At 45.8% G+C, this 27,724-nt stretch overlaps 1 protein-coding gene across 1 annotated transcript in view; it reads right to left on the bottom strand.

The window, feature by feature from the left end:
• The window catches only part of STK10 (serine/threonine kinase 10), a 73,099-nt gene that overhangs the window by 40,864 nt on the left and 4,511 nt on the right, over positions 1 to 27,724 (bottom strand). The window contains exon 2 of the mRNA XM_077823738.1: positions 13,657 to 13,821. Within this exon, the coding sequence (XP_077679864.1) occupies positions 13,657 to 13,821 (165 nt within the window). The remainder of the gene's footprint in view (positions 1 to 13,656; positions 13,822 to 27,724) is intronic.

A 27,724-nucleotide genomic window follows, 5' to 3' on the forward strand; every position in this document is an offset into this window, starting at 1 on the left:
AAGAGGACTGGAGCTCTCTGGCACTGCAGTTAAACTATGGAGAAAAAGAAAGCAAGTGCAAAAGATTTCAGCTGCAAACCTGGCACCACCCTTCCTCTATTAAAAAGAGTCATGGCCTTTGGTCCATTCCTTCTCCCCTCCGCCCAGTCATCCTGCAATGCAAACATTTCAGACCAGTGTCCCCGACACACTCTGGGTGCAGCAAGCATTCCCCTCCCACTCTCCCCAGCTATACATAAAGCTGGAGGAATTCACCTTTAGAACAGTATCCTCTATGTGAACTATCCCAACCCACTGAAAACATTTCCTGCCTTAGGTGCAGGACAGAATCTCCCTTCATAGCACCCAGCCCAGGAAAGGATCACGTTTCCTGGCAAGCTCTTTACACAGAAAATGCTGGCATCCTTTCACCACTTTACCAAAGTGACTCGAGGTATTCGTGTTGGCAGTGGCAGAAGGTGTGGTTCAGAGGCAGACCACTCTCCAGCAGGCTGTTGCCCGAGGGGACACCATACTAACTCTCCCCTCCAGACTCTGCACAGACACAAATTAACATCTTTCCTTAACCCATCCATGATGCTCTTTCAGCATCCATTGACAGAGGCTGGGAGGCACTGGAGTGATGGGAAACAGGTTGGTCTCCAATCAAGGAGAGGTCAGGCCATCTCTAGGAAGGGGTGAAGTGGGGGCGGGGCTGGGGGGCAGAGGGGTGGGGTCGAGCACCTATGGGAAAGAGGGGAAGTCGGTGCCTATGGTGTGTGCGCGCATGCCCCCCCCCCCCACATATTAGTGGGCAGCATTTCATGATGGGGCCTGGGGGTGCAGAAATTTAAATTTCTGTGGAAAGAAAGTACTCGCCATTGATAAAATGAGAGGGCAAAAGTAATGTTCGCATTGTGATACAGAACAAGCAGACTGAAGGAAGCAGACAGCCTGCCCTCCTCTTGGCCTATCTGGCAGAGCAGTGGTTCTCAAACTTCATTGCACTGCAACCCCTTTCTGACAGGAACAATTACTACATGACCCTAGGAGGGGGACCGAAGCCTGAGCCATCGGAAGCCCTGCCGCCGTGGGTGGGGGGGGCCAAAGCCAAAGAGCTTCAGCCTCAGGCCAGAGGCCTGTAACCTACCTGAGCCCTGTCTCCCAAGGCTGAAGCCCAGGGTGATAGGGCTCAGGCTTCAGCCCTGGGCCCCAGCAAGTCTACCGCCAGCCCTGGTGACTGCATTAAAATGGGGTTGCGACCCAAAGTTTGAGAACCTCTGTGGCAGACGCAGAATTATGAAGCTGGGCAGTTCTGCCAGCTGCCAGAGGAGACACTCCATTTGCCTCAAACTCACCCGTCTTAGGATTGTTAATAACGCAAGAGAACATCTTTTCCCCCGCACACTGACCAAAAGCTAGTCTGCTTCACACTGCTACAAGTTACACCCCAAACTTTATTCAGAATTAACTTTCCTCTTTTTCCAAAACACCTGAACTATCTTCTTCAGGAACATAGGAGAGCATAGAATACTAAGTTGTCGGGTTTTAGTTTTAGTAACTACTGCTCACATAAACTGGCCTCAAATTTGATTGAATCCACTCTCTGTTTTTTTGTTTTGTTTTATTTTTAATCACATAAGCATTGTTTTCATCACTGAAAGTCAGTTTCGACTTTGTTACAAAGTCCAGGGGATCTCCCTGGTACCTTAAGCCACATTCCTTCCCTCAATAAAAAAAAAAGAGAGTCTGAAGTCCAAGGGTTAAACTCCCATCAGAAGGCGAATGAACAGATAGAAGAACACATTCCTGCACCTACTTAGCTTGGCACCTTCATTGGTACTCTCCTGTTAGCTGCTTTCCTAATGCATGCAGAGGGCTGGAAGAGAGGGGTGCCATTTCCACTGCCTTCAGGCTCTAAATCTGGCCCCATATGATGCTCGTGAGCTGTTGGCGAACCGTCTGACACATTGAACAAGACAGAATGTTCTTCTAAGAGAGATGCTATAGCTCACCAGTAAGTTCCCAAGCAAGAATGTATGGCCTGTTTTATGCAGGAAGTCAGACTAAATGACCATAATGCTCCCTTTTGGACTTAACAGCTATAAATTTGCTTACATAGCCCCATGCCCCAGCAGGATCTGCTCCAAATGGCACAGGGGTTGAGAGAGTCTTTCATGAACTCTATTTCATAGAATTCTGCAAGGTCAGCATCACACCCACGCAGAAGTGCACGAAGGGCCAACGAACAATCAGCATCCACTTCACCCCATCAGCTGCACCCTCCCTCCTAGGCAGCAACAGACCCTCGTGCATACTAGAGATCTCTGGTTATGCCATAAAATAATAGAGAAACCCTCATTGCTAATACAGTAAAAACCCAAATGTCAACAGCTTGTCTGACATGGCAAATATTCTGTAGGTGGAAATGAAATAATTAGCTCTCTGTAAGACAGGCAGCTACAAGCTTGCCAATATTCTTTATGAGAAAAGGGCACTATTTACCAGGGACTTGAAGTATAATAGATCATTTTCCTGGAACAAAATAACCTCCAAGGAGAAATATTTGGAATAAAAAAGATCAATCCCCATCAGCAGGGGAAGAGGCAGCAAGACAATAGGTGAAAAAAACCCCACACATATTTTTGGACTTCACAATGGAGAGCTTCATCTATAACGAAGCATGAAGACAATAGTAATCATACCACCACCACCAAACTCTCATATAGTACTTTTCATCTGTAGATCTCAACGTGGTTAGCATCGTTATCTGCATTTTCACAGATGGGGAAATTGAGGCACAGCGAGGGGAAGTGAACTGCCCAAGGTCATCCAGCAGGTCAATGACAGAGCCAGGAATGGAACCCATCTCTCCTGATTCCCAGTCTGGTGCCATATTCACACTGCCAACATTCCCATGTTGGATGTATGTTGAAATGCAGAGTTCCTGAGAGGCTGGAATGGAGCTTGGTAACAGTCTTTTCACTGCTAAGTAACCACTTCAACCATACTCCATGCTGGCAGCAGCCCACAGTCATCACCACATGAAGGTACCCTCCAAAATAAATTTGTTGTCCCAGTCCCATTCTTTGTGGCTACATCACAGAACCACCATCACAACAGCACCCTGTTGGCTGTCTCAGCAGAGAGGCTAAAGAATAAGTGGGTCATAAAGCGATGCTGTGAACAATGCTATCACAGCAGTCTCATTATTACTTTGTGTTCCCATCTGCTGTATCCACCGGATGAGCTGCAGACTTAGGCTTGGTCTACACTACAGAGTTAGGTCGACCTAACTATGCCAGTGTCTACACTACAGCCTTGCTCCCGCCAATGTATGTGTCCTACTACACCCGCATAGTAACTCCACGAGAGGCGCAGGGCTTATGTCGGTGTAGTAAGGGCAACGCAGTGTCTGTGTTTACAATGTATTCCTTACATTGGCTGTTGGCTAGAGCCGTGAAATTGACAAGAAAGCCTGGCTCCTCAGCTGGGCCTCCGCTCGGAGCTGAGCTGTCCCGCAGGCTCCTGGCTTGGGCTGCCCCTTGGGTTCCCTGCTCCCCACTGGGAGCATGGCAGCCAACTGGACTCCAGGTGCAGATCTCCCCGCCAGAGGCAAGAAGCCCTGGGTGGTCCCCCACCAGCAGGGACTGAGAGCTGGAAAGCAGCTGAGCTCCTGAGGGGGAGCTGTGCAGAGCTGAGACCCTGGCTCTCAGCCCCTCCCACTGCCCCTCTTCAGCTGGTGGAAGTGCTTCTGGTGAGCATGCACACCACCGATAGAAGTGTGGGCACCAGCCACCGTAGTAATTACTACTGTGGTTATAAGTAAACCCAACATAGGTTGACTTAGATTGTAATGTAGACACGCCCTTAGACGACGCTCTTCATGGCAAAGGCCATCTCTATTATACATCTGCACAGTACCTAGCACAAGGAGGCTGGGGTCTTTAGGTGCTAGCACAAATACAAATAACCAATCCTGCTCCCCTCTGCACTGCAAGATGGGCCCTGAATCAGGGGGCGCTGAAACACACTGGCAGAGGGAGACATTGGCAGCACCTTGCATTGCTGCTCTTGGGTGCAGACAGGCCTTTAACCTCAAAGGCACCTTCCAAAAACATTATTTCCCCTTAAATAAATAAACGTTTAAAAAGCTATTTTGAGTATCTGAGCACAACTGCTAGTCTGTGCTCTGTCACCTGGTTTAGTAACCAGGGAAAGCTCCCTTCTTTGCATTGTCGGGATTAAATAAAGTCCTTCTAGCTGTGCAAGCCACTAAAGCACAGATCCATATCCCAGGTACTCCTCTGAGTCAGACTCACATTCTGAAGTAGCAGAACACTTTCTTGAACTAATGACAGAGCTGGGGAGGGACATTCCCATTCGAGTTCAAAAAAGCACAACACAGGTTGAAACACTTCTGATCTAATCAAATGGGTGCAAAAGGCAAAGACAAGTCCATTCCCCCGGTAAGCCATAGTTAGTTTCTTTGGACATCACAGGAAGTTTAACTTCCGGCCCACTGGCGTTTCCACTTTCTGACTGTCAGTTTGACTACTCTCATTACTCAGCTTCCCCATGGGAAGAATAGTTCAAAAATACAAGCAGGCAACAGATTCCACTCACCGCTCTGGAGTCAGATGGAGCATGCCTATGGCTACTAGGAGCTCCCATCTTTGTGACGGGATGGGTCACTTATGTCACCTCACGCCAGGGGCATGAGAACTGCAGTATCCTGTTTTCAAAGGAACAAAGCTGCATGGCTCCACTTTGTATTGAGGTCATCACAGGGAGGATTAAAGGCAAAGCCTGATGGGTTTTTCATGAGTCTCCCCCTTCCATCTGAGTGGCCAATCCCAGTAATTAGTGTGTTTGAGATTGTGCTCTGGCCATTAAGTACCCAACTGCAGAGTTTGCTGCTGTGGTACTTATCCCGCTGCTCGATGCAGACCAGAGGCAGACTGGTACGGAGAAACCACCTCTCCCCCTTTGCTGTGCCCTAAGAGCTGAGCTAACATGCTTGGTCTGAACACCTGGGACAAAGCCTTCACTGTTAGAGGGTTCTCAACTGGAATTTGCTTCCCACACTGATCTGATATGGCTTGAGTTGGCTGGCCTTCAAGGAATGGTTTAAAGGTCCCTCCACTCACGCTTTTGCCTGACAGGATGAGGACTGAAGATTTAATAGCTAAACACTCAGGAGGAGTCTGTCAATTTCAGTTAAGATTCACCAATTTGAACAGACCAAGGTTTGTGCCTAGAAGGTGGTGGGTGTGTTTTTAAAGGAATCACAGTTTAAGATTCGCTGAATTACATCAAGCACACGTTTCCTAACATTTTACTGACACGATAGAGTACAACTGAATTTTAAAAATTTTACTTAGTTATGATACTGGCTATTCACTTTTTGCACATATCTATCAGCATTTCACAGTGGAGAGCCACTAGTTGGTTTCCCTTTTGTTTCTAGTCAGCTTTGAGCTTTAGATTCTCCTAAGCGATCACAGTGCTAGGATGCTTGGGTTGGAAACACAGCAGGGAAAATGTTTATTTGTATTTCTTAATTGTTTTTATGGAATAGTTTTTAAGTCAATGGAAATATTTCCATGGCTTTCAAGGCTTTGTAAAAGCACTTTTAAAAAAGAAAAAGAAAAAAGAAACCTTCAAGTTGAGTCCAGAGAGGAACGCTGCAATTTATCACTCATCACAGGATGGGCTCTCAGTTTGGTTTTGAATCACTGTAATACGCCCACCTGGAAGCACCTTCATTAATATTAATTTATGTGCAAAATTTATGTCCTTAGCATTTCATTTAATAAAATCAGTGATGGTGCAGGCAGGGGGTAACATGGTGAGATGGGATGGAGGTAAATCCTATCTATAGCTCCCTCAAATTTATGGGTAATGAAATTAAGTTCCCAGGCTAGTCTTCTGAAAGTGTTGTGCAGGTTTCCTTTGAGGACTGACAGGTCAGATATAGAGGGATCGCTTTGTGAAAACAGGTCATAGGGTGTTTTTATGAACTCACACAGGAAAATGATAAAACAAACAAACAAAAAAACACACATCTCTCCGGTACAATAAAAACTGACATTCACTAGATGACCTAGATAAGGCAGAATCACCCCACCTCAAAGATAAATATTCCTGCTGCACCTGTAACTTTAAGTTTGTCAGTACCTTGGAATGTACGACTTTCTGGTCATACACCAGGTGTGGTAACAAGCATTAGAAGAGGGGATTGGAAGACTCAGTGGAACAGTGAGCCTGTGGTAGCAAAATAGTATAAATTGTCATGGCTCTACTGATTTCAACACCAGCTGAGGATAAGCCCCCAGGTCTTGGGAATTTCACACTGAGCAAAAAGCCAATCACTCGTTTAAGCAACCTGCAGGAGCCAGTTTGTGCTACTCTCTTCCAGTCCTCAGAGGGAGCTACTTGGATGTCAGAGTCCAAAAAGAAAAGGAGTACTTGTGGCACCTTAGAGACTAACCAATTTATTTGAGCATAAGCTTTCGTGAGCTACAGCTCACTTCATCGGATGCTGTAGCTCACGAAAGCTTATGCTCAAATAAATTGGTTAGTCTCTAAGGTGCCACAAGTACTCCTTTGCTTTTTGCAAATACAGACCAACACGGCTGTTACTCTGAAACAGAGTCCAAACAAGCATTCCCCCACAAGCCGAGGATGTGCTAACGCACAACAGCCAGGCAGAGATTAGCTGGATCATGTAGCAGTCACATCTGAGTTCTAGGGCATGGGTAAATATTTAGAAATAAACAGAGCAGCCAGTGAATCCTCTGCTGTGCTTGTGCAGAGGTTCTCCGGTTAGACCAAGTTTGGGGTGAATTTTAGTGACACAGATATAATCATTGGTTGATGAGAGACCTAACAAGGGTAGGAGCTGTGCTGTACTTAGGTTTATTCAGTGCCAATCACAGTATAACTGTTCAAAGCACTTTCAGGGAGGAGAAACATTTACTACAAGAGCACAAAACAGTGCATAAAGCGCCGATTTAGACCTGCAATGCTCCTGCTAAGTGAGATGTTAAACATTAAAACGTAACAGTATTCATCTCCAGGGGAAAGGACTCTGGGGGAAAACATCCTGGGAAAAGGAAAGGAAAGGATGCATCCGATGAAGTGAGCTGTAGCCCACAAAACCTTATGCTCAAATAAATTGGTTAGTCTCTAAGGTGCCACAAGTACTCCTGTTCTTTTTGCGAATACAGACTAACACGACTGCTACTCTGAAATCCTGGGAAAGTATCTTGCACACATGTTATCTGATGAATACACCTTTCTATGACCCAAGCTTACTGTATAAGGGAGAATATTTCCCTGGTATTTAAAGTTGGGACAGCTGGACTTAACATAGCAAATCTGATACTTCAGTGTCCGCTTTAAAAAACAAACAAACACCACACACATTTTATTTCTAATTAAAAGAAGTTAAAAGCCACCCAGCGCCTCACAGGACTCAGTATCCTGGGGCAGCAGGTAAAGAACTTTTTATTATGATGCAGGATTTTCAAGAATGCTTGGCATGAACTGGTACAGGGAAAGGGAACAGAAACCTGCGGAACGCACCATCTTGGTGCCATTTGCTTTTGATAAGGATCTTAGAAGCTGGGTGTTCCCAAAGCAAAGGCCATCACTAGAAATGGATGCAACAGGACATGCTAGTGTGAAAAGGTTAACTTCTTATCCAGGACTTCAGTTCTCCTCTCTAGTTACATTAGTCTTATTTTTGTCCACACTGTCCATCCCCAACCTCACTGCCCCCTTGGATGGCTACAACAGAGTGTAGCCCAGTGTTCTTTCCCTCCCCTGCCCCCCCCCATCAGATCTGGAATGCAAAGACATGAACACGACCTATTCCCATGGGCAAGAGGACAGGGAAACTGTGATGGTGCCATATGGATAATTACATACAACTGGAATTCAGGAAGCCCACACAACGTCCATGCAATATGCACAATGATCAAAACAGACATTTATCTGCCCACGGCAAATTCAAAAGGTTTTCGTGGTGGAAGTGAAATACCTGCAAGGTAACAGAATCTGTTCTCAAGCTACTTCAGTTAGGTACTTACACATACAGAGCAAGCAAACTGGGCCAATTCCATAAACTGAGTCACTCAGCCAAACCATTAGCTAAATAAACTCTGATGGCCTACAGATGTGCTCTGGCAAAGGTAAGTTACCAGGCCGAGGCGTGAGGTTTTAGGGCGCCTGGGACCCCTGCAACGAGCGGGTGCTGCGGACCTGTGGAATCGGTCAACGCTACGCATGGCTCATGCGGCGCCTCATGGTCTCAGACACCATCCGATGGTCCAGGGACATCTACATCGAACACATCACCGGCCACCGACAGTACCAGGTGTGAGCCACAACGACATCGTGCATCAACTATGAGAAAGGGACAGAGAGACTTTTTCCATTGGACCATAATGAACTGGAACCATAAACTCACTGAACATTAAATCTCACCAAATGAGGATAAATCCATCCTCATCATCGTATCCATTCATTGTACTCCACACCTGAACATAGCCATTATATGAACAACATACCCTCATATCCCAATGTCTGTACTTTGACCCGTTAACCTTTTATCCCCAATCGGGGATATTGCATATTATGTATTCCTTACACCACCCAATACTAAACCGAACTTCGCACCCCTTGATAATCTGTACCTTATTCCCTGATAACCAGAAACTTCTATGCTTAAACTCTGTACCAGTTTTAACATATTAATAAAATTATTAAATTGCTCTCAGGAAAAAGCCTATTTACATGATAATGGGGGTTTCCTTTAGTAACCCACAGTTTATAGCAAAGCAGTAAAAGTATCCCACCCACAACTTACTTCAATTAGAACGTCACACCTTATGGAAGAGCTTTGTAGACATTAATAGGGGTTAAAGCAATAGGGTTTTATACAAATTACCCTAAAAACCTATTGATTTAACTTAGGTTTTTCAACCCACCTGGAAAATTCTATAGCTGGGAGATATGAACGATCCTCTATCCATCCTATAGAATGGTCCAAGAAACCTATAGGGTTCAAGCCTGGTTTTACTGAAAAAAATCAATGGAAAAACTCCCACTTACTTCAGATAGCCCAGGATTTCACACAGAGAGGTTCTAATTCTGTATTAAGTTCACAGAACTTTTCTTTTCAGGATGCCAAAGGGATATATTTGTTCCTGTTAAAACAGACTGTCAAGCTGTAAGCCAGACTCCCTCTCCGCAGGTCAAAAGTCAGGTGCTCCGAATAAAGGCTGGTGGAGAAAACATCAGTCCAAGAGAAGTTCCACTCCCCCCCAAAAGGATTTTTTATTCCCCCCCTCCTGCCTTCCCAAAAGAGAACACACACTTAAACAGGTGGAGACATTTGAAAGTAGGAGACTGTAAGCTCCTCTGGCCCAGGGCCATTCCTTATCTGCTCTAAGCATGTCTACAGCTCCTAAGGCATGCAGTGTCTAGAAGTCAATAAGCAACGAGGAAGACAGAGCATCCAACAGCTGCTTAGTCTCTCCCCAAGAAGAGAAATGTCAGTAGTGCCGATGCCAAGCATTCAAAAATTATGAGGCCTGGGCCCCAAAGAGTTGTGAGTTTATTTTTAACAATAGATATTGCGGGCAGGTGGGGGGATTGTCTTCAGGTTCCTGAGCCCATAGGCTGCACTCAGGTCACGTTTGCAAGCTTTTCTCCCCAACCACAAGGGCTATAAACTTGCTTTTATTTGCACGAGGGTCTCCACCTTGGTTTAGAGCCCCAGTTCCAGCAGCTGGGCTTTAAGAAACGCACACCAAACATCACCAGCCTCGCGATAAAAGTCATGGGAGGTGGCAACACTGCAATTATGGGAGCTTCTTGGGGCGGTTTATAAGTAACACAAGCTTGCTTAGCCATTGCCCAGAGCAGAAGAAAGTGGGGTGAGTCAGTAACTACTGGCACAGTGCATGGAGCACAGCATCACGGTGATGTATTATAACTTAAAATCCCTCATACAGAATGCTGTAATGAGGCCAGCTCCATCCCATAAAGCTCACTGTGGTTTCCAAACTCAGCACTGCTTTCACCTGTGGCCTGCAGCAGGCTTTCACGCTCCCACTCGAGAACGCAGGGGTTTCTTTTCACTCAACTTTGTATAGCTCAGGGGTTGCCAGGGACCAAAATGAGGGTGAATAGTTATTTTAAATGAACCAGGGTCGGGAGCATTTTATACACCTTCCACCGTGCAGAAGTTAGCTCCACAAACACTGCCCTTAGTGGCCTACCAAAACCTGGGAACGGCAAGGGCCGTGACAGGGGCTCCCAGCAACACTGAAAGCAGATGCTGCTGAATCCCAGGTTTCTTCACGTCTTTTCTTTATTAATTCAGGAGCACTTGCTCTATCCGCTCAGTTAGCTGCTCAAAGCTGGGGCCAGCACTGGAACATGGACTTCAGTCCATTGAGACTTCAGTGTCTGTGTCACGCAGGCTGCAGCTATAACCTACGCACCTTCTAGAGAGAGACAGACACTCTAGAAGAGACAGACACACACACACAAAACGGGTCCGCTCTACAGCCTTAGCGAAGAGCCCGTTGGCCTTTAGCTCATGCGGTAGAGGCTCGTGCACGAAGCTCCAGACGTCCCCGGTTCGATCCCAGCCACCAACGACCAGGGTCCGTCAGCATTACACAGCAATAAGATGTTGGGAGCGGAACGTGCCACTGACAGGGAGGCTGAGTAAGTCACGTCCTCCGCACCAGCCAGGCAATGCCCTACCGCGCCTCTACACTTGGGCATGCGACTCTCAGAACCCTGGGGAACCCCACCTCGCTGCCGATACGGCACAGCACTCCCATTTCCTTCTGCTGGAGTGTTCCAATAGCACTTTGCTCCCGCACTGACCGCCTGAGCCAAACATTTTATCGGTTCTGCTTCTCCGACTTCTGAACACCTCCAGAAGAAAACATTTACACACCATTCTATTTAACAGACATTTACGTTCTTAAAATAACAAAAAAAACCCAAAACCACCCCTATCTGGATGCAAACATTCCCCTGCAAAGTCTGCAACCCGAAAGCTGCAGCCTTGTATTTGTTGCAAGAAAATCTTGGAAATGTTGTTGAGTGAGGCTAGGCTCTTGGGTGGGTTTGTACTCCGGCAACTAGCCTGAGCAGTGGCCACACTGCTATTTTTGGTGCACTAGCTTCATCAGAGTTGGCACATGTCTAGCCAAGCTGGGAATTACACCTCCTAGCTGCAGTGCAGATGTAACTAGAAGTGGAACTGTCTGGCCTCTTTACGTCCACCAAGCCCAGTGAAACTCAGGAGTATTCAAATGAACAGCATAAATGATGAAAGACAAATACCACTTGCAAATAACCAAAAATAGGACGCTGGCCACCTAACAAGGAACTGAGGTATAATAAGATTTCCCCTCATGGGAGGTTTTGATACAGAGGTATCTTGTTTTATTAGTTTCTAAAGGACTGTTTAATTTTAGCAGGCAATGAAACGTTACAGAGTTTTTTGCAGAGAAAAGCAGAGCAAAGGGGAAAATGCAGAATTTCCTACAGGAAGGAAGGAAAGCTTCCTACAGAGAGAGGAGGTCAAAAGAACAAGCTGATGTTTTAGAAAACAGAGGCCAACAAATAAATCAGGAAGACTAGTTGAAGTGAGGGGAAGCTGAAGGAGGTAGAAATGGAGTAGGGAAGGTGTAGAGTAAGACAAGTCTGATCTCTAATCCTGAGCTTGTCAGTTTGACTTTTTGATTTCTGGCAAATTCACAATGTCAGTGGATTCCCTCCTCAGGAGGACTTTTGCCTTTCACTTTGGTGGAACGTTAGAGATTTATTTGATGCTTGAACCTAAAGTGACTCTTAAAATGGAGATCAGTTGCCACCTGAAGCTAGTTCTCAAGACAACGTGCAAGCCGCCTTCCCTTCAGAGTTGCAGCGCTCTTGGAAAGGAGGGTTTCAGACTCACATTTAAGAGCTCAGATGCTGCTCATTTAACCTGCATTTATGGCAAGCCACGGGAGACGGGGGAGAGCGTTAGTGTGCTTCTCAGAAAGGACACTGATACATGCTGGCCTGACAGGCTTCGGTGTGGGCTGCATCCTAGCACGCAGCCTAACGTGAAGCAAGAGACCCTGGCTTTGGCGTTTCATCTCGCAGATGCCAGTGACCTTAGCAGCTAGCAGAGTGCTACATTCAGATTTCAGAAGCCACTAGTTAAACAGCGAGGGTAATTAATCATTGGGACAACTTTCCAAGGGTTGTGGTGGATTCTCTGTGATGGGCAATTTTTAAATCAAGATTGGATGTTTTTCTCAAAGCCATGCTCTAGTTCAAACAGGAATTAATTCAGGGAAGTCGCATGGCTTGTGCTACGCAGGTCAGGCTAGATCACAGTGGTCCCTTCTGGCCTATAACCTATGAATAAAGATAGAGTCTTCAGGAATCTGCTGGGAGGTTGTGAAGATGCTTGAGGGGAAGGGCATTAAGATTGCTCTGGAACACAGCATCTTGTATGCTTATGGTTTGACATTATAGCCTTGGAGGCTTCTAGGGCCACCCAGATGTAGTTGCAAGAAGGGGCAGCCGTACTGGCAGATATGAACAGAGAGGGAACAGAATACATTGGTGAAAGATCTACATACACCCCAATTTCTGGAGCCCCATCCTCACTGACATGTACACCACAGTCTGAATCCAGGAAGGAAAGGGGGGAAATCTTCTCTAGCCCCACAACCCCTTCTACCCTCCCTGCAGCTGCACGCTGAATATCAGAGGGTTTTCCTCTAACACAAGGGGAACGATTACTAAGAAGTGTCTGGTTTCAGAGTAGCAGCTGTGTTAGTGAGCTGTAGCTCACGAAAGCTTATGCTCTAATAAATTTGTTAGTCTCTAAAGTTCCACAAGTACTCTTTTTCTTTTTAAGTAGTGTCTGTTGACAGAGAAGGAACGGGGTTGGGGGGGAGGAAGTGTACCATTATGGAGCTGTTCTTCCAGTTTTATGGTAACTGGCCACTGAAGTAACCAGTTTGATTGCATTTTATGTTACAGCAACAGAATGCCCAGAAGTTTTAAGCGTACATGCAAGGAGGCCCATTCCAGGTGAGGGCTTTCACATTTCCCAGAGCTAAGTTCTTAGCATTGGTTCCTAGTGCCACAGAAGCCTACACTGTAATAGCGACTCATGCCGTTAAAAACCTGTCCAGATTCCTCTTAAATCAGGTTCCATAATAAGAGGGGCTGGGTGGAGAATTGGGAGGGGGAGGAGGGGGAAGAGAGAAAGTGGGCTTTTAAACTTTTCTGTAATCTCCAAACAGGAAAATGAGGCTCTTGCCCTACATGAGCACCTGTGACTGGACAGAACATCCAACCACTGTGGTGTTTTTCCTAAGGAGAGAGTCTCGAGAGCTTGTCTGGGCTATTTCTAAGCAGCTCGTCCAATGAGAAGAAGAAATGAGGGAGACACGGTGACTATGAGAAGGGTGTCTAGTGCACATTTTGTGCCTTGCTCGCAACTCCCAGAGACTTTCAGAACGTCAGCGGCTCTACGGAGGTTGCTTTGCCATGAGCCAATGTGTTTTGGCTTCCCAGCACAGCAATGAGAGAATGAAGAATGTACAGAAGAGGGGATGGCATGCAGTAATAGCCTCTTACCCACAGTTTGCTGTCATGGTAAAATGCTCCCAGGAGCTTGACAATGTATGGATGATCACAGGTCGCCAGGATTTCAATCTCCACCATATAATCCTCCAGTTCCTCGTCATTCTTAGTCTCGATGACTTTTGCAGCAGCTAATGCCCCTGATTCCTTATTCTTGGCCTGTAATGTAAAACCCACAGTAAGTACATGGACCTAAGGAAAAAACAATATTGAGGCTTTGGTGTTAACCCAGTCTCCATTCTCCCAATTCTCACCCTCAACTCCTTTAGGAATTGCCTGCTATAAAAGTGGGGAGAATCTGCAGATGCAGCTTTGCTACACAGACACAGTGGATAGGATTACTGATGTAAGGGGACAAAAATCCCTCTTACCTTTCTCCAGTTTCTTGGTCTCTGCCACTTCACTGCAGGAGGGAAGATGCTTTTCAAGAAGTCGAGAGACAGCCCCCATCAATGTTACTGTGAAGGAGTGGGAAGCTAAGACAGTCCCATAGCATAGGAGGTAATGGCCTGATTTTCAGAAGTCCTACGGGATTCAAAAATCCCCTTGGTTTTGGCAGGAACTGCAGTCCTCAGCATCTCTGAAAACGCTCAGACCATAAACAATTACAAAGCAGGGCCTGCTGCTGTACAGCTCTGAACCAGCTCCAGCCTTGGAATTTCCGCACTGCTTAGCATACATGCTTAGCATTTGCCAATGTAGCGGTACCTAATGGAGATGGGACCTGCAGGCAGCTGTTTTTTTTTTTTTTTTTGGGGGGGGGGGGCGGGAGGGGGAAGAGAACAGGGCAAAGCAGCAGCAGAAGTTAAATCTAACTTTCCTTGACAAGCCAGCACCTTATGTTTTATTGATCTTTGTTGCCATGACACTTCTGGAAGCCTTAGATCACGTTAGGGAAGATATGAGATATACTCCCTTGCCCACATCCTCCAGAGGGCTTGATAAGGGCCAGACATACTAGCAACAGCTTTGTTTATCTCAAGCTGCACCACATCAGCTGAAGTGTTCCTCCCCTTGTTCTCCTTCCCTCCCTGCTTCTTAAAACAGATCAGCATGCAATGTAACTGAAGCAGCCAGAAATGACATGCAGATTGCAAGCTTGTCTCTCACCAACAGAAGTTGGTCCAATAAAATATATTACCTCCCTCACCTTGTCACTCAAATTATTGTCACTCTCAGTCGAGAGAAACAAGCTCTAATCTACACTTGCATCCATTATACCGTACGCTACCAGTGAGGGGAAATGCCAACATATGCAAATAGGCAGTATGGTCTTCTCTTTTCACACAAAGCATCAGCCTCCATCACACCAGCATCTGTGATCTGAACTACCCTGCCCCCAATGTATTATCAAGACCATCCCTGACAGGTGTTTGTCCAACCTGCTCTTAAAAATCCCCAATGATGGAGATTCCACAACCTCCCTAGGCAATTTATTCCAGTGCTTAACCAGTCTGAAAGTTAGGAAGTTTTTCCTAATGTCCAACCTAAACTGCCCTTGCTGCAATTTAAGCCCATTGCTTCTTGTCCTATCCTCAGAGGTTAAGAAAAACAGTTTTTCTCCCTCCTCCCTGTAACAACCTTTTATGTACTTGAAAACTATGATCATGTCCCCTCTCAATCTTCTCTTCTCCAGACTAAACAAACCTAATTTTTTCAATCTTCCCTCACAAATCATGTTTTCTAGACCTTTTATCATTTTTGTTGCTCTTCTCTGGACTTCCTCCAATTTGTCCACATTTTTCCTGAAATGTGGCGCCCAGAACCGGACACAATACTCCATTTGAGGCCTAATCAGCACAGAGTAGAGCGGATGAATTACTTCTCATGTCTTGCTTACAATACTCCTGCTAATACGTGCCAGAATGATGTTTGCTTTTTTTGCAACAGTCTTACACTGTTGACTCATATTTAGCTTGTGATCCACTATGACCCCCAGATCCCTTTCCGCAGCACTCCTTCCTAGGCAGTCATTTCCCATTTTGTATGTGTACAACTGATTGTTCCTTCTTAAGTGGAGTACTTTGCATTTGTCCTTACTGAATATCATCCTATTACTTCAGACCATTTCTCCAATTTGTCCAGATCATTTTGAATTTTAATCCTATCCTCCAGAGCACTTGCAACCCCTCGCAGCTTGGTATCATCCTCAAACTTGAGTGTACTCTCTCTGTCTTTATCTTAATCATTGATGAAGATATTGAACAGAACCAGACCCAGAACCAATCCCTGCAGGAACCCACTCATTATGCCCTTCCAACATGACTGTGAACCCCTGAGGATTACTCTCTGGGAACGATTTTCCAACCAGTTACGCACCCACCTTATAGTAGCTCCATCTAGAGTTGTATTTCCCTAGTTTATGAGAAAGTCATGCGAGACAGTATCAAAAACCTTCCTAAGTCAAGATATACCACATCTACCGCTTCCCTACTATCCATAAGGCTTGTTACCCTGTCAAAGAAGGCTATCAGGTTGCTTTGACACGATTTGTTTTTGACAAATCCAGGCTGTTACTTATAATGAGGGAGGGGCCTGAGCAGCGGATGTATTTTAGTAACTGAAGCCCCATACACACTGCTGCTCTGTAAGGAGGTTATTGACAGGGTGGTTCCGCTGTTTGCAGCCACGCCATGCCAGCAGCAGGCTGCTTGAACATTGAGCATCAGCCAGGAATGCTTGCGGCATTATTTTTCTTATTACTTTCCCCTTCCCAAGGCCCCAGAAATAATTTAAGAGAAAGCTTATGCTCAAATAAATTGGTTAGTCTCTAAGGTGCCACAAGTACTCCTTTTCAATTTCACTTGGCTAGCAGTACATTCAGAGCAGACCAAAGCAAAGGTGAGAGCCCACAGAAAAAAGCTTCCCTATAAGGCACAGGACTGCTAGCATTCTTCACCCAAGGGGGAAGGGACTAGCCCTCGACTATCTGACTCAGGAAGCCACACCCTGCACAAAGACTGTTTTCACAATTTCAGAAAATCAACTGTTTGAGGGGTAGCAGAAATCCCTCTCAAGTCACCAAGTCTATTTCCCTGTCAAGGCAAGAGTCCTCCCTATGATGTATTTTCTAGTGCTCTGTCCACTCTATTTTTAAGTGTCCCATGTACACTGTATGTTTACCCCTCCATCTGAACAAGCAGGGGAACCTGGCGCAGAGTATTCTAGGCAGGCAGGCAACTGCTTTCATACAAGAGTTTAGCATGATGCATTCAGCCATGACCTGAGAGAGGGGGAAAGTCACATTTCTGTGCGTTATTGTTTGAGGGGGAAAGGCTGGCAGGCTCCAATTATGATCTACCTTGTTGCTTTCTCTTTTTATGTATCTGTTTGGAAGGCCTATGCAGAGAGCTTAGAAAAGGATTAGTTCCCGACATAAACAAAGGAGGTCCAGCTGAATCAGTCTTACTCAGTTTAGAGGATACAACCATATATTGAGTAAATGGCCTGGCAGAGGATAAAAGAATGGGGGGGAAGGGGGGAAACTGCATGAAGCATGGAGAGAGTTTACCGTAGAAGAAAGTAAAGTCTTCTCTCTCCAAGCTGGACATATTTGCATTCTAGTGGTTTTAGAAGAATCCAGCACTTGCTGACCCAAGTACACCCTAAAAGGATGAAGTGGGTGGTGACCCCATTTCCATTAGGACTTGTGTAATTGCTCCAAGGTCAAGCTAGTTTTACACGGGTGCTTCTAATTTTTTCCTCTTAAGTTTTAAAGAATGAATTACCACCAGGACACTGAAAGCAATGGGCGGGTAAGTGGACCAGTGGGAAAAACAGGAAAGTGCTGCCTTCCAAATCGAGTTATTTCAAAAGAATGGACAATAATGACTGTACAGAGCAAGAATAAATACCCCCATAGAGCCTCTGTGTGCGTTAGAGGCTGGTGGAGATCTCGGAGAGGAAGTATGTGCTGTGAGAAAAGGTGTGGCTTCCCTTTGTGGTTACAACACTACGCATGCACTTCCCCTCTGATCAAGGCCAGTCAAACTCAACATCCTCCAGTGCCCCATGCACTTGAGAAGCACCCAGAGGCCTTGCATTCAGCTGTCCTCAGCAGTGGCATTGTTTATAGCTACCGTCCTTGAATTCTAGATGGGTTCTCCCTGGCAAGAGGGGACATTGATCACTGTGCATCACATCCGAACTATTTTAACGATGAGCCTGAACCAAAATCCCCAAACTTTCTGGGGTCCTTTTAGTTCAGATCCAAGGCAAGAGAGTCCAGCTGCATCTCTAATACCATTGCCTCTCCTCCATGCTGGGGGCAAGGCCCCTTCCAGCCCTACATTTCCATGAGTCTATGCTGAATAACCCTCTCTAGTGCATGCATGCTCTCATAGGTTACAAGCCTCACATCAAAACACTGGGTCCTGTCCACCCCCCACCCCCACACACACTCTATGCATTTGCTTTCTAGGGCTTCCCACCATCATGAACCCAAATCCTCTTCTCTCCCCACTCCAAGATGGAAGCCAGAGTGCATTTAGAGGACTGTATTAATCACTTTAGAAGCGCCAGAAAGCCCCACCAGTAAGCATTCAGAGCATCATGCAATTCAAACATTCATTTTAATGTGCAGCAGCCCATTTACAATATAAATATCAGAGAGTAGAAGGTGAGCATTCAGCAGGTGTGAGGGGAAGCCTGTCTACAAGGGCGGGGGTGTTTTTCCACAGACTACTCCAGGGAGATGTATCTGCAGTACAGTTGCCATCCCTCAGCGGCACTGCTGACTTCTGCAATTAGTTCAGCGAACAGAGTTTCGCTTGTGCAGGGAGCCAGAAGCCCCAGATGGAAAGGCCCTCCCTTCCGGCCACTTTTTAAGAGGGCCACCAGATAAAGCCTCCTTTTGGCAGGCGTTTAGAAGGTGCATTTGTCGCACAGCAGCCCCTCTAATTTCAGATTTGCACTGAGGTGCCATATGCAGTGCACAGAACAGCCGGGGGGAAGGAACCCCTGCCCTCTCCTAGGTGCTTAGTTGTCAAGCCCTCCTGCGTCCCCCATCCCCTGGTCTGTATTCCACAGCAAGGGGCCTTTGCTCTGATGCAGCGGATAGGAATTCTGGGGAAATCCCAATTTTTTTAATAGGGATATTATTGACGTAAATATGATATTTACTACCATAGCCAGGAACATGAGCCATTGTACTAGCGTAATTTTATATTGAAAATTACGAATGATGAGGCAGAACGTTGCACTGAAAATGCAGAACCACGCAGCAGAAGCTGCAGGGATCTTCCCAAAAGCTTCAACTCTGAAGCACAATTCTGCTCCCCAAGGAATGGCTTCTACGGCAGATTCCACAGCCCTGCTGGTCAAATTAGGCATGGTGACACACCCACCGGCAGAAAGAGAGACAGTGCTCAGAGCACCCGTGTTCTGACCCAAGGGGAAAAACCTCAGAGCAAGGACACAATAGCCCAACTTACAAGACTGGCCAAGGCACTACCAGGAACTTGCTAGCAGAGACCTACAGGACACCCCTGCTAGAGAGACTTCAACCATGTTAAAGGTTGCTTAGAAGCTTCACAACACTGAAGAGTTGGAGCTTTGGCAGATTTGAGCAGGAGGTCTGCTCCCAGCTTGACCACTAACTGTGTGTGAAGTCTGGGCAAGCCACTTCCCTCTCTGCCTCAGTTTTCCCAACAGTAAAAAGACTGCAAGGCCTCATGAAATTAGGGATTGCAAAGCAGCTCAAAACCCCCAGAGGAACAGTCTCTATGCCAGTGAGGGGTGTTACTATGACTAACAGGCTGAGTAACCACAGAGCAACCCCTCTGTTACAGTCTCCCTTTGGGTATGAGCAATTCTTATTCAGAAAACAGGATGTTTAGGAAAATATATGCTTATGTATCCATTTAGATTGAATACTTCATGAAGTACTTGTGTGGGCTGGAAACTCCTCAGGGCAGGGATGTCTTCCCTGGCTTGTATCTAGCCAAAACCAGTCAGCACTAACAGACTAGCACCCAACGGCCTACAACTCAAAGTGCACAGCCCTATTAAAGAGACACAATAGAACAGCCCTTTAGACTGCACCCCTTGAGCTGCAGGTTTTTTAAGTGCAGTGTAGACATACCCAATGAGACTTTAAGGATGTCCCCAATCGGGTTAACAGCACAGGGACTGCTAGCTTTCCAACCAGGCCTTGTACTTTAGGCAGCACTGCAGCAGTTACATTTTTGACCATCTCAGCTTCCTCATCTCTTCTCCTACTTCCATTAATGGGGAGACTACTGGTATCGGTTCAGGGAAGACGAGGCTGAGCAGCAGAGACAGAAAGAGCAGAGCCCTCTCTCCTCCATGCCTGCAGGCCATCTGGGGCAGGGAAGGCAGATTTACTGAACACTGCGAGAGGAAGCTCCGAAGTCACATTTCAGAGGAAGCCTGCGTAAGAGCAGATAACTTTGAGCCAATAGTCAGAGCACCTGCTGCTCCCATTTCAAACCCAGCGAACCAGTGACTCAAGAAAGGGAATCTGTATGTCGAAACCAGCGCTGCCCTGCGGGCCCATTGTTATAAATAAGCAGCACTTACACCAGAGGGTCTCAAAGTGCTTCACATAAGGACACTAATTCCTGCCGCTTTCCGGGGCGGGGAATGAGGCACACAGGCAAAGTGATTTACCCAAGAACATGCAGGTCAGTAGCAGAGCGGGGAACTGAATTCTGGTTTCTGGACTGGGAGTCTAACCCCTATGCACTGAACTACGCTGCCTTCCCCAAGTGACTGCACTGGAGAGGCCAAATCCAAATCTGCTACAGTCAGGTGAGTTCTCTTCTACGGAGTTCCACGTGCTCACTCCAGATCTGAATTTGGCCCTAGGTCCTCCTACTACATGAGCTTTAGAAAAATGGCTATAGCATACATCCCAGAATTACACTATACATAAGTCACATTTACAATCCCACTAAGAGGTTTGGAATTCAAGCCAATTGTTTCCAGTCACGTTCATAAGAATATTTTGCACTTATACCATCCCCTTGTATGCTTGAAGTTAGAGCTACTATTACCTGCCAACTTCACCTACACTGCACTGAATGACACGGCTACATCTCCACAGTCTGACAGCTGTATCACGGATCATCGACCCACCCAGCCAACCTAGAAAGCAGCTTTCAGGACACCAGATACCCGCAGACCATACCATCAGACTTGGGCTGTGTTCTGGTATGCAGCATTTCTATAACTTATGGCTGGCCATTTCCCTGAACTCTGCTTGCTGGAGTTTTGCTAGGCATGACAGAATACAACATGGACATACTTCCACACAGATTGGTTTTCACTCTAAGTGCGTCACATGCTTGCACTGCTGTCCATACAACTACAGTTCAGATTTACAAGACAGACCAGTGGTAATTTGAAGTCTCAAGCCAACTTCTGATATCAATTTCCACATTAATAGATCAGAATCTGCCCCATAGATACGGGGGGGGCGGGGGGGGAGGAGAAGAAGAGAAATCATGTGAAGGTAGACTGAAAACCAAACAATTATAAACAAGGAATCTGTGTCCATCTAAGTTTCTGACCTTGGAGCCAGGACAATATTCCTAATAGCAATGAGAACACACATCTCCGGGCTGAGTAACTGAAGCTATAATCACTCTCTACAAACTGCCAGCTATAAGAAAAGAGTCATTAAATGTAACTTCTCTACTGCCTTGTGTTACATGTAATCTGGCTCCCCTGCAGCCTGCCTCGGTTTCCCTCTCTGTAAAATGTATCATAAGGGCGTTGTTTTTTAGGGGTGGAGGGCACTGAGAAAGCACCAGAATGGATCAATGTTGGTAAAGCACCGTATATGCATTTATTGCTTGAGCCATGCATTAGGATTGATGAGGAAAGCATTTTGGACTATGGGGACCTACTGCTCCAATTTATAATGCAGACTTGTTAAACAGCAAAGCAATTTGGGGTTCACCACTCTAAAAGAAAGCATAGTTTAGCCACCAATCCACTGTCTTCAGCACACATCTCCCCAGCTATAGGGGCTCCAGAGAAGGAACATCAGCCAGCTATCCAGCCAGAAAAAGTGCTGGTGCATGAAGAAGTAGGGAACTGGAAAGCATTTCTGCCCTCGAGTAAAATACTCTCAGCTGTTCAGCGTTTAAAGAGCTAGCAGCATTTCAGAGGCAGTCAGTTTTTCCACAGAAGTTCACCAACGTAAGAGACCTTCAGGAACTTCAGTGCCCAGATGCCAAGAATATAAACTGCCTGATACCAATCTGATTATGAACCACAGCAGCTTACTCCAAAGTGCATCACGTTGCGCCTTTAAGCCCACACTCATGGCCATTTTCACACCAAGGTAAATTTATCCCTGGACTGCTGCTTAACACTGAAAAAAGTAGAGAGCTGCCACTGGGGTGCCCAGATTGTACTGACGAGCGATGGATGGAATTATAGCCCTGGTATTTGAAATCCTCAATGCTTTTATGACCAGCACCCACCTTTCTGGAGATTAAGTCACTAAGCAGCTGAGACTGACAGCTTTTGAAAAGAGTAAATACAGAAGGAAGATAGGAGCATGCACTTACCACTGGGAAACGTATCAACTAAAAGTCAACCACTGAAGCACATCTACAGAACCAAGCAAAGGATCAGAATCTAAGGTTACAAGGCAAGAAGAGGATTTAGTTGTAGTTGTAGAGAGCGAGGTGGCTGCCAGCCATGTTACAGCTGAACACACTGGGAATATCCAGAGCAAGAGAACATATTTCTAGGATTACACGCAAGAGGCAGAGGCAAAAAAAGTTATTGCTCGTGTTATGGACATAAGGAATAAAGACTGAATACTGTAGAAGAAAGGATCTCTACCAAGGACTACGTATAAGAAATGTCCAATCTTCTTTCTACATATGGCCTCCCCACCAGACAAGGCAAAAGGGTTGGTCTGGATTCCAGAAAAACAACCCTGTAGAATGCAGAAGTGGAAATACTGGATTGCACAAAACCTAGTCTAAGTGAAAGGCCAAAGAGATCATCATCTCATGAGCTATTGCAAAATTCAGAGGCTGACAAATCCATCCAAGAACTATTAGAAGTGCATTAGAATGCACATTCTACCAGAGGCCAGGTCTTGCTGTCCATTGAAAGAGAAGGGAGTCATGGGTATGGAGGTGATGTAAGGATAAGGCTCCAAGTGAACTTACTCTTTTTCATTATAAAAGGAGAGATCACTACTGAAAGCATGTTTTTTTAAAACAAAGCTTTATCAGTACTATAGCACATTCTTCCTCCATTTGCTTGTCAGCACTTCCAAATTACCCACTTACTCCTCCCAAAGCAAAGGCTGATCTTTCTAATGTTGTACTGGAATAACATTACTCCATTTTCAGGGTGCAGTTTGCATTTTCTATCACTTCTTCCCTCCCACTCCTCCCCAAAAAAAAGGCCTTTCTCTGTGTTGAGAGGAGTTCGACGCTTCAAATCTCTTTGAACAGGAAAGTCCAGTTACTTTGTTTAAAACAAACAGAATGTATGTTTATCCTCTCTCATCAAGCGCTGCATTTCAAGGTTGATAATCTCAATAACAAGACTTTGCATGCAGCATGGTCACATTGTGTAGATCTACTAATTGCTCGTTCAGATATTTCTCAGGGACAACACCATGGTTAATTGCTTTCAAATGAACTTAGCCTGAGCTGTCTGCATCAATAAATTAACGCATTATAGAGACGCTAGAGTTAATGTTCATATAACAGTCAGATAATCAATGAGAGCTGAAATTAGTTTCCTAGCTGACAAGCCCCGTAGAGTCACTTAGGTTTGTCACAATAAATGATGTATTTTTATACCCTCTGAACTCAGTGTTTGGGACCACCCAGCAGAGCGCTATGACAAACAGCAGAGACAGAGATATTAAAAAGGTCAGTGCTGCAGAATGAAGCACTAAGGATGCAACAAGAGTCTCGTGGGATTCCCAGCACTCTGCTGGGAGGCACCATGGTACAGGTAAGCCTAAACTCACGCTGGAAGGGCAGAGAGACTGATCTGTGAGTGAAACAGTGAACTCCACAACAAAAACTCGCTTACTATTGGCAGGGGAGAAGAGATATACACCAATATCCTTTAGTTGTTGCTTTTTAAGAGGAATCCCCACCCGCTCCACTGGGTGTTGGAACTAACACTTGTTAACACCTGGTAGTAAAATGAGACCTTGACTGACATTACCCAACTCTTTGCATGCTATGACGTTGGTCATTCATGTCCTTTGTCCGTTCTGTGCAAGCAGGAAAATGGAGTGGTGGGCACAACCACTGTGCCAGGTGACTATGAATCCATTTGTACAAAAGGAGTGAAAATCCGGCCCTATCCCAATCAGTGAGAAAACTCCAATTGACCTCAACAGTCTGAGGTTTTCACCCAACACATCACCCTCATTCTAACCTCGCTACCTCTACCAAAGCAACATGCTGGCAGTACTGAGTGAGCCAGACAGCGTGTGTGTGTTAGGTTCTTACCCTACGTTCAGCTGAATCACTGGGGGTTCAGATCTCTAGTACAAGAGTTGACCAATAAATCCTCCTAAGGGAGCTGTTCCACCCACAGGAAGAGGAGGGGGAAGTACTTTCCTGTAAAAAGGGATTCAAGGGTTGCTTTATGAGGAATTTTATACAAAAGATCATAAGCATTAAGGTGCAAATGCCCAGTCATTCCCTCTGCACATGAAAGGAGGAAGATTAATAGCACTGGGTAAGAACCCGCCTTGGGACAACAAGAAACACTGGCAGAGCAGGCCTGATTTGTATTTCCTTCCTACTCCTCTTCAAATGCAAGTCAGCGTGGAGGTTCAACACTCCCTACTATTTTGAGCCTACTGGAAATGAGGCCTACGTAGATAGGCTCATTAACTCTCTTCATCACCTCACCTCTTATAATCCTCTCTACCTTCAAAAGCGCCACCCTAAACCATCAGCAGGCTAGACCTGGTAAAATTTTACCCCAAACCAGAAAGAGGAAACCTTACTCTACCCAGCAGCCATTGCTGCCCGAGCACACACACAAGTGCTTTCATTTCTGTTCACGTGTTCTTATTTGTGCCGCAAAGCTCACCAACATAAAGCCCTCTCTCTTATTCTTAGACCGCTGTATTAAGTTATGGTGACCACCACTGACCTGTATAACTCTGCCTCTCTTTGAACAAGCATTAAGCCGGGAGCTTAACAACACGTTTCAATTTAAGGCTCTGTCTGATCAATTCTTTCCTCAGTCTCCTTGGCATGTTTCCTTCCCTGCTATCCCCATCCTTGTTTACTTATGTCAAATCCTTCAGTGCTTCATTTGGCACTAGATTCACTGGGAGAGAAATGGAGTGCACCATAAATCATGTGCAATGACTGCTCCAGTTACCAGGCTATGAGTGAGGGAGGGTAGCCTGTTTCTAGGGTCTATCTTGCTACATGGCCTTTCAGGAAGAGACGTGTGTGTAAAAAACTCTGATCCTTAGCAGTATGGAAGGAAAAGTGTTTTCCTCAGGGAAGGTGTGGGGAGGGAGAGAAGAGAAGAGTTAGTGATACCTCACTTTTCAATAGCACTGTTTAACCACAGTTTATCAGTCCTCACAGACTGACAGGCCAGGGTGTCATCTGCAGAATGAAGAAACTGAGGCAGGCAAGATAACATCACACAGCTCTTCTGAGACAAAGAAGCCCAAGTCCGTGGCCCAACAGTCCTAGGTGGTAAGCACTAGCTGAGGCACAACTCCCACATAAAATGCATAAGCAAAAGCTTTCAGCCCACTGTGTGTGATTTAGAGCCTTCTGGTAAATATGGTGCAACATATTGGGTTCTGTCCCATTAATGTAATTTCAGCCAGGATTAGAAAAACCACGGTCCAACTCTTAATGAGTTGCACCAAGATCAGTTACTCCGGCAACCATGGAAACCTTATGGAAGGATTAGGGGAAGAGAAGTGGTTTGGAAAACAAATTGTGAAATGTTAATGAGAAGCAGAACACACATCCCCCAGCTTTGCAGAGTAGGTGCAATGAGAAGTCACACAGTCAGAGAGCGGCAAAGAGTCCTGTGGCACCTTACAGACATATTGGAGCATAAGCTTTTGTGGGTGAATATCGACTTCATCAGATGCATGACGAGAGAGTCAGAGAGATCAGCCAATAGCTGTGGATCTCCCAGCTCCAAAACATCACAAGGACAAGCAAAAAATGTGATCGAAGCATGATACAAGACCCTGATACACAAGTGCTTCCTCACTGAGGGCTGAAGGAGAACCCAGCATCATTTCTCCTGGAGAGTGGAGGAGAGATTAAAAGGACTAAAGGAATGGCACATCAGACAAAGACGGGTGGCAATTACAGGCCTTTAAGGACTAGCTCAGTATTGCTTCTCATGCACCAGTTTGTGCCTATGTACCATGGCCCTGAGTGCATCAGAAGTGGCAAGGCCAAGCAGCTGCCTTTTTCTTTGTTGATCCTTTTAAAGTGCTGCCCTGCAGCATCTGCTCATGAGCCTTCTGCTCAGGTCATATTTGTGGGTATGGGGCAGCGTGACTAGCAAATGGATTTATCTGATAATGCATCTGCTCCTTCCCGGGGGGGGCCCTCATTGCTTTGAAGCAGGGGGAAGGGATAGAGAAGATTTAAGAGACAAGGATCCACTAAAGAAGAATCCCCCCGCCCCCGCAAGGGATAGAGAAGATTTAAGAAGAACCCCCGCACCCCCCCCCCCGCAGTCTCCTGGAGATACTCAGCCAGCATAGACCCAAGAGCTTTGTAACACTGTGCATTGCTCACTATTAACCTCTTCCTCCCCGGGGAGGAAGCCTGCCTGCTTCAGTCCAACCCACAGCCCTGGCTTTGTCAAAAAGCCTTAAACGCTAAAGAAAAAAAAAAAAAAAAACATGCGACCACTTGTTGGAAGTTTCCTAGCAACTTTCTACATTGAGCTGGGTGCAGAGGAAGCTCACAGCTGAGCAGCGGGTTGAATAGCTGGTGTGAGTCAGTGCCAGAGAATGAAGCTTAGGCAGCCAAGCCTACAGTATTTTGGGGCACGTTTTGTTCAGCCTTTCTGCGACATGCCAGAAATGTGTCAGATCAATCGGGCCCTTGTAGGAAAAAAATTTGCTCTTCGCTTCCCTACCTCCGCAGTTAGAAACCCAACAATCATTGCTGGTGTGCTGAGCTTGTGAATTGCTTCTGCTCTACAGCATAGATCCTCTTGAAGGACTTTGGTGATGGAGATGGGTGGCATGCTTGAACCTGCTTGCAAATGTTACACAAAACTCAATACCGACAACAATGCAAACACTTTAGAAGTTCCAGCACACACACACTTCGCCCAGCAGGTCCTCCAGGACCTCCTGTGTGTGCAGTTTCAGTCACTGTTTCCAAGATACAGGAATGCCAGGCAAAAGTGTCTCAAGTTAGGTTAACTAAATACTTTTGCATGAGATCACAATAGGTAGCTATTGAGGAAGTGAACACAAAAGCAATAGAATGCTATTGCAGCTGACAAGAGATGTTTTATGGCCTTTATACTTTGTGAGGTGGCTGCTTTGGGAGCTGTTTTTCTGTAATTAAGTCAATTGAAACATAAGAAATTGGACTGACTTAGACTTCACTTCCAAGCAGAAGCAGTTCCCTCAATATTCTCCTCACAAATGGCAGACTGCCCCACCGTGACCCCACATCGCTGAGAGAGCACTGGGATACAATGCTCAGGCATCGCTTCAGAGGCAAGGGACCTGGGGGTTGTCTTAACTGAGAACTAAGCAAAGCTGGGAAATGGGAATGAAGTCTGAGACCTAGTGTCAGGCCAGACAAACTAGAGTGTGAATGATCCAGTTAGTTAAGCAAGGGGCCTTTACTAGTTTAACACCGTATGCATCTCACCCTTTAAACTCTCCAATACCTTAAGCATGCCAGCATCAATGCTACATCACTTTCTTAAGAGAAATGTTTGCTGAAACTTAGCATGAGGGATAAAAGACCTTGGGTAAAGTTTTCAAAAAGTGACTTAGGCACTTAAGAGTTTAAAACCCACTGAAAGTCAATAGGTGCCTAAATCACTTAGATGTTTTTGAATATTGTATCCATGT

This window comes from Eretmochelys imbricata, chromosome 8 (assembly GCF_965152235.1).
Source record: "Eretmochelys imbricata isolate rEreImb1 chromosome 8, rEreImb1.hap1, whole genome shotgun sequence".
Classification (NCBI taxonomy): Eukaryota; Metazoa; Chordata; order Testudines; family Cheloniidae; genus Eretmochelys; species Eretmochelys imbricata.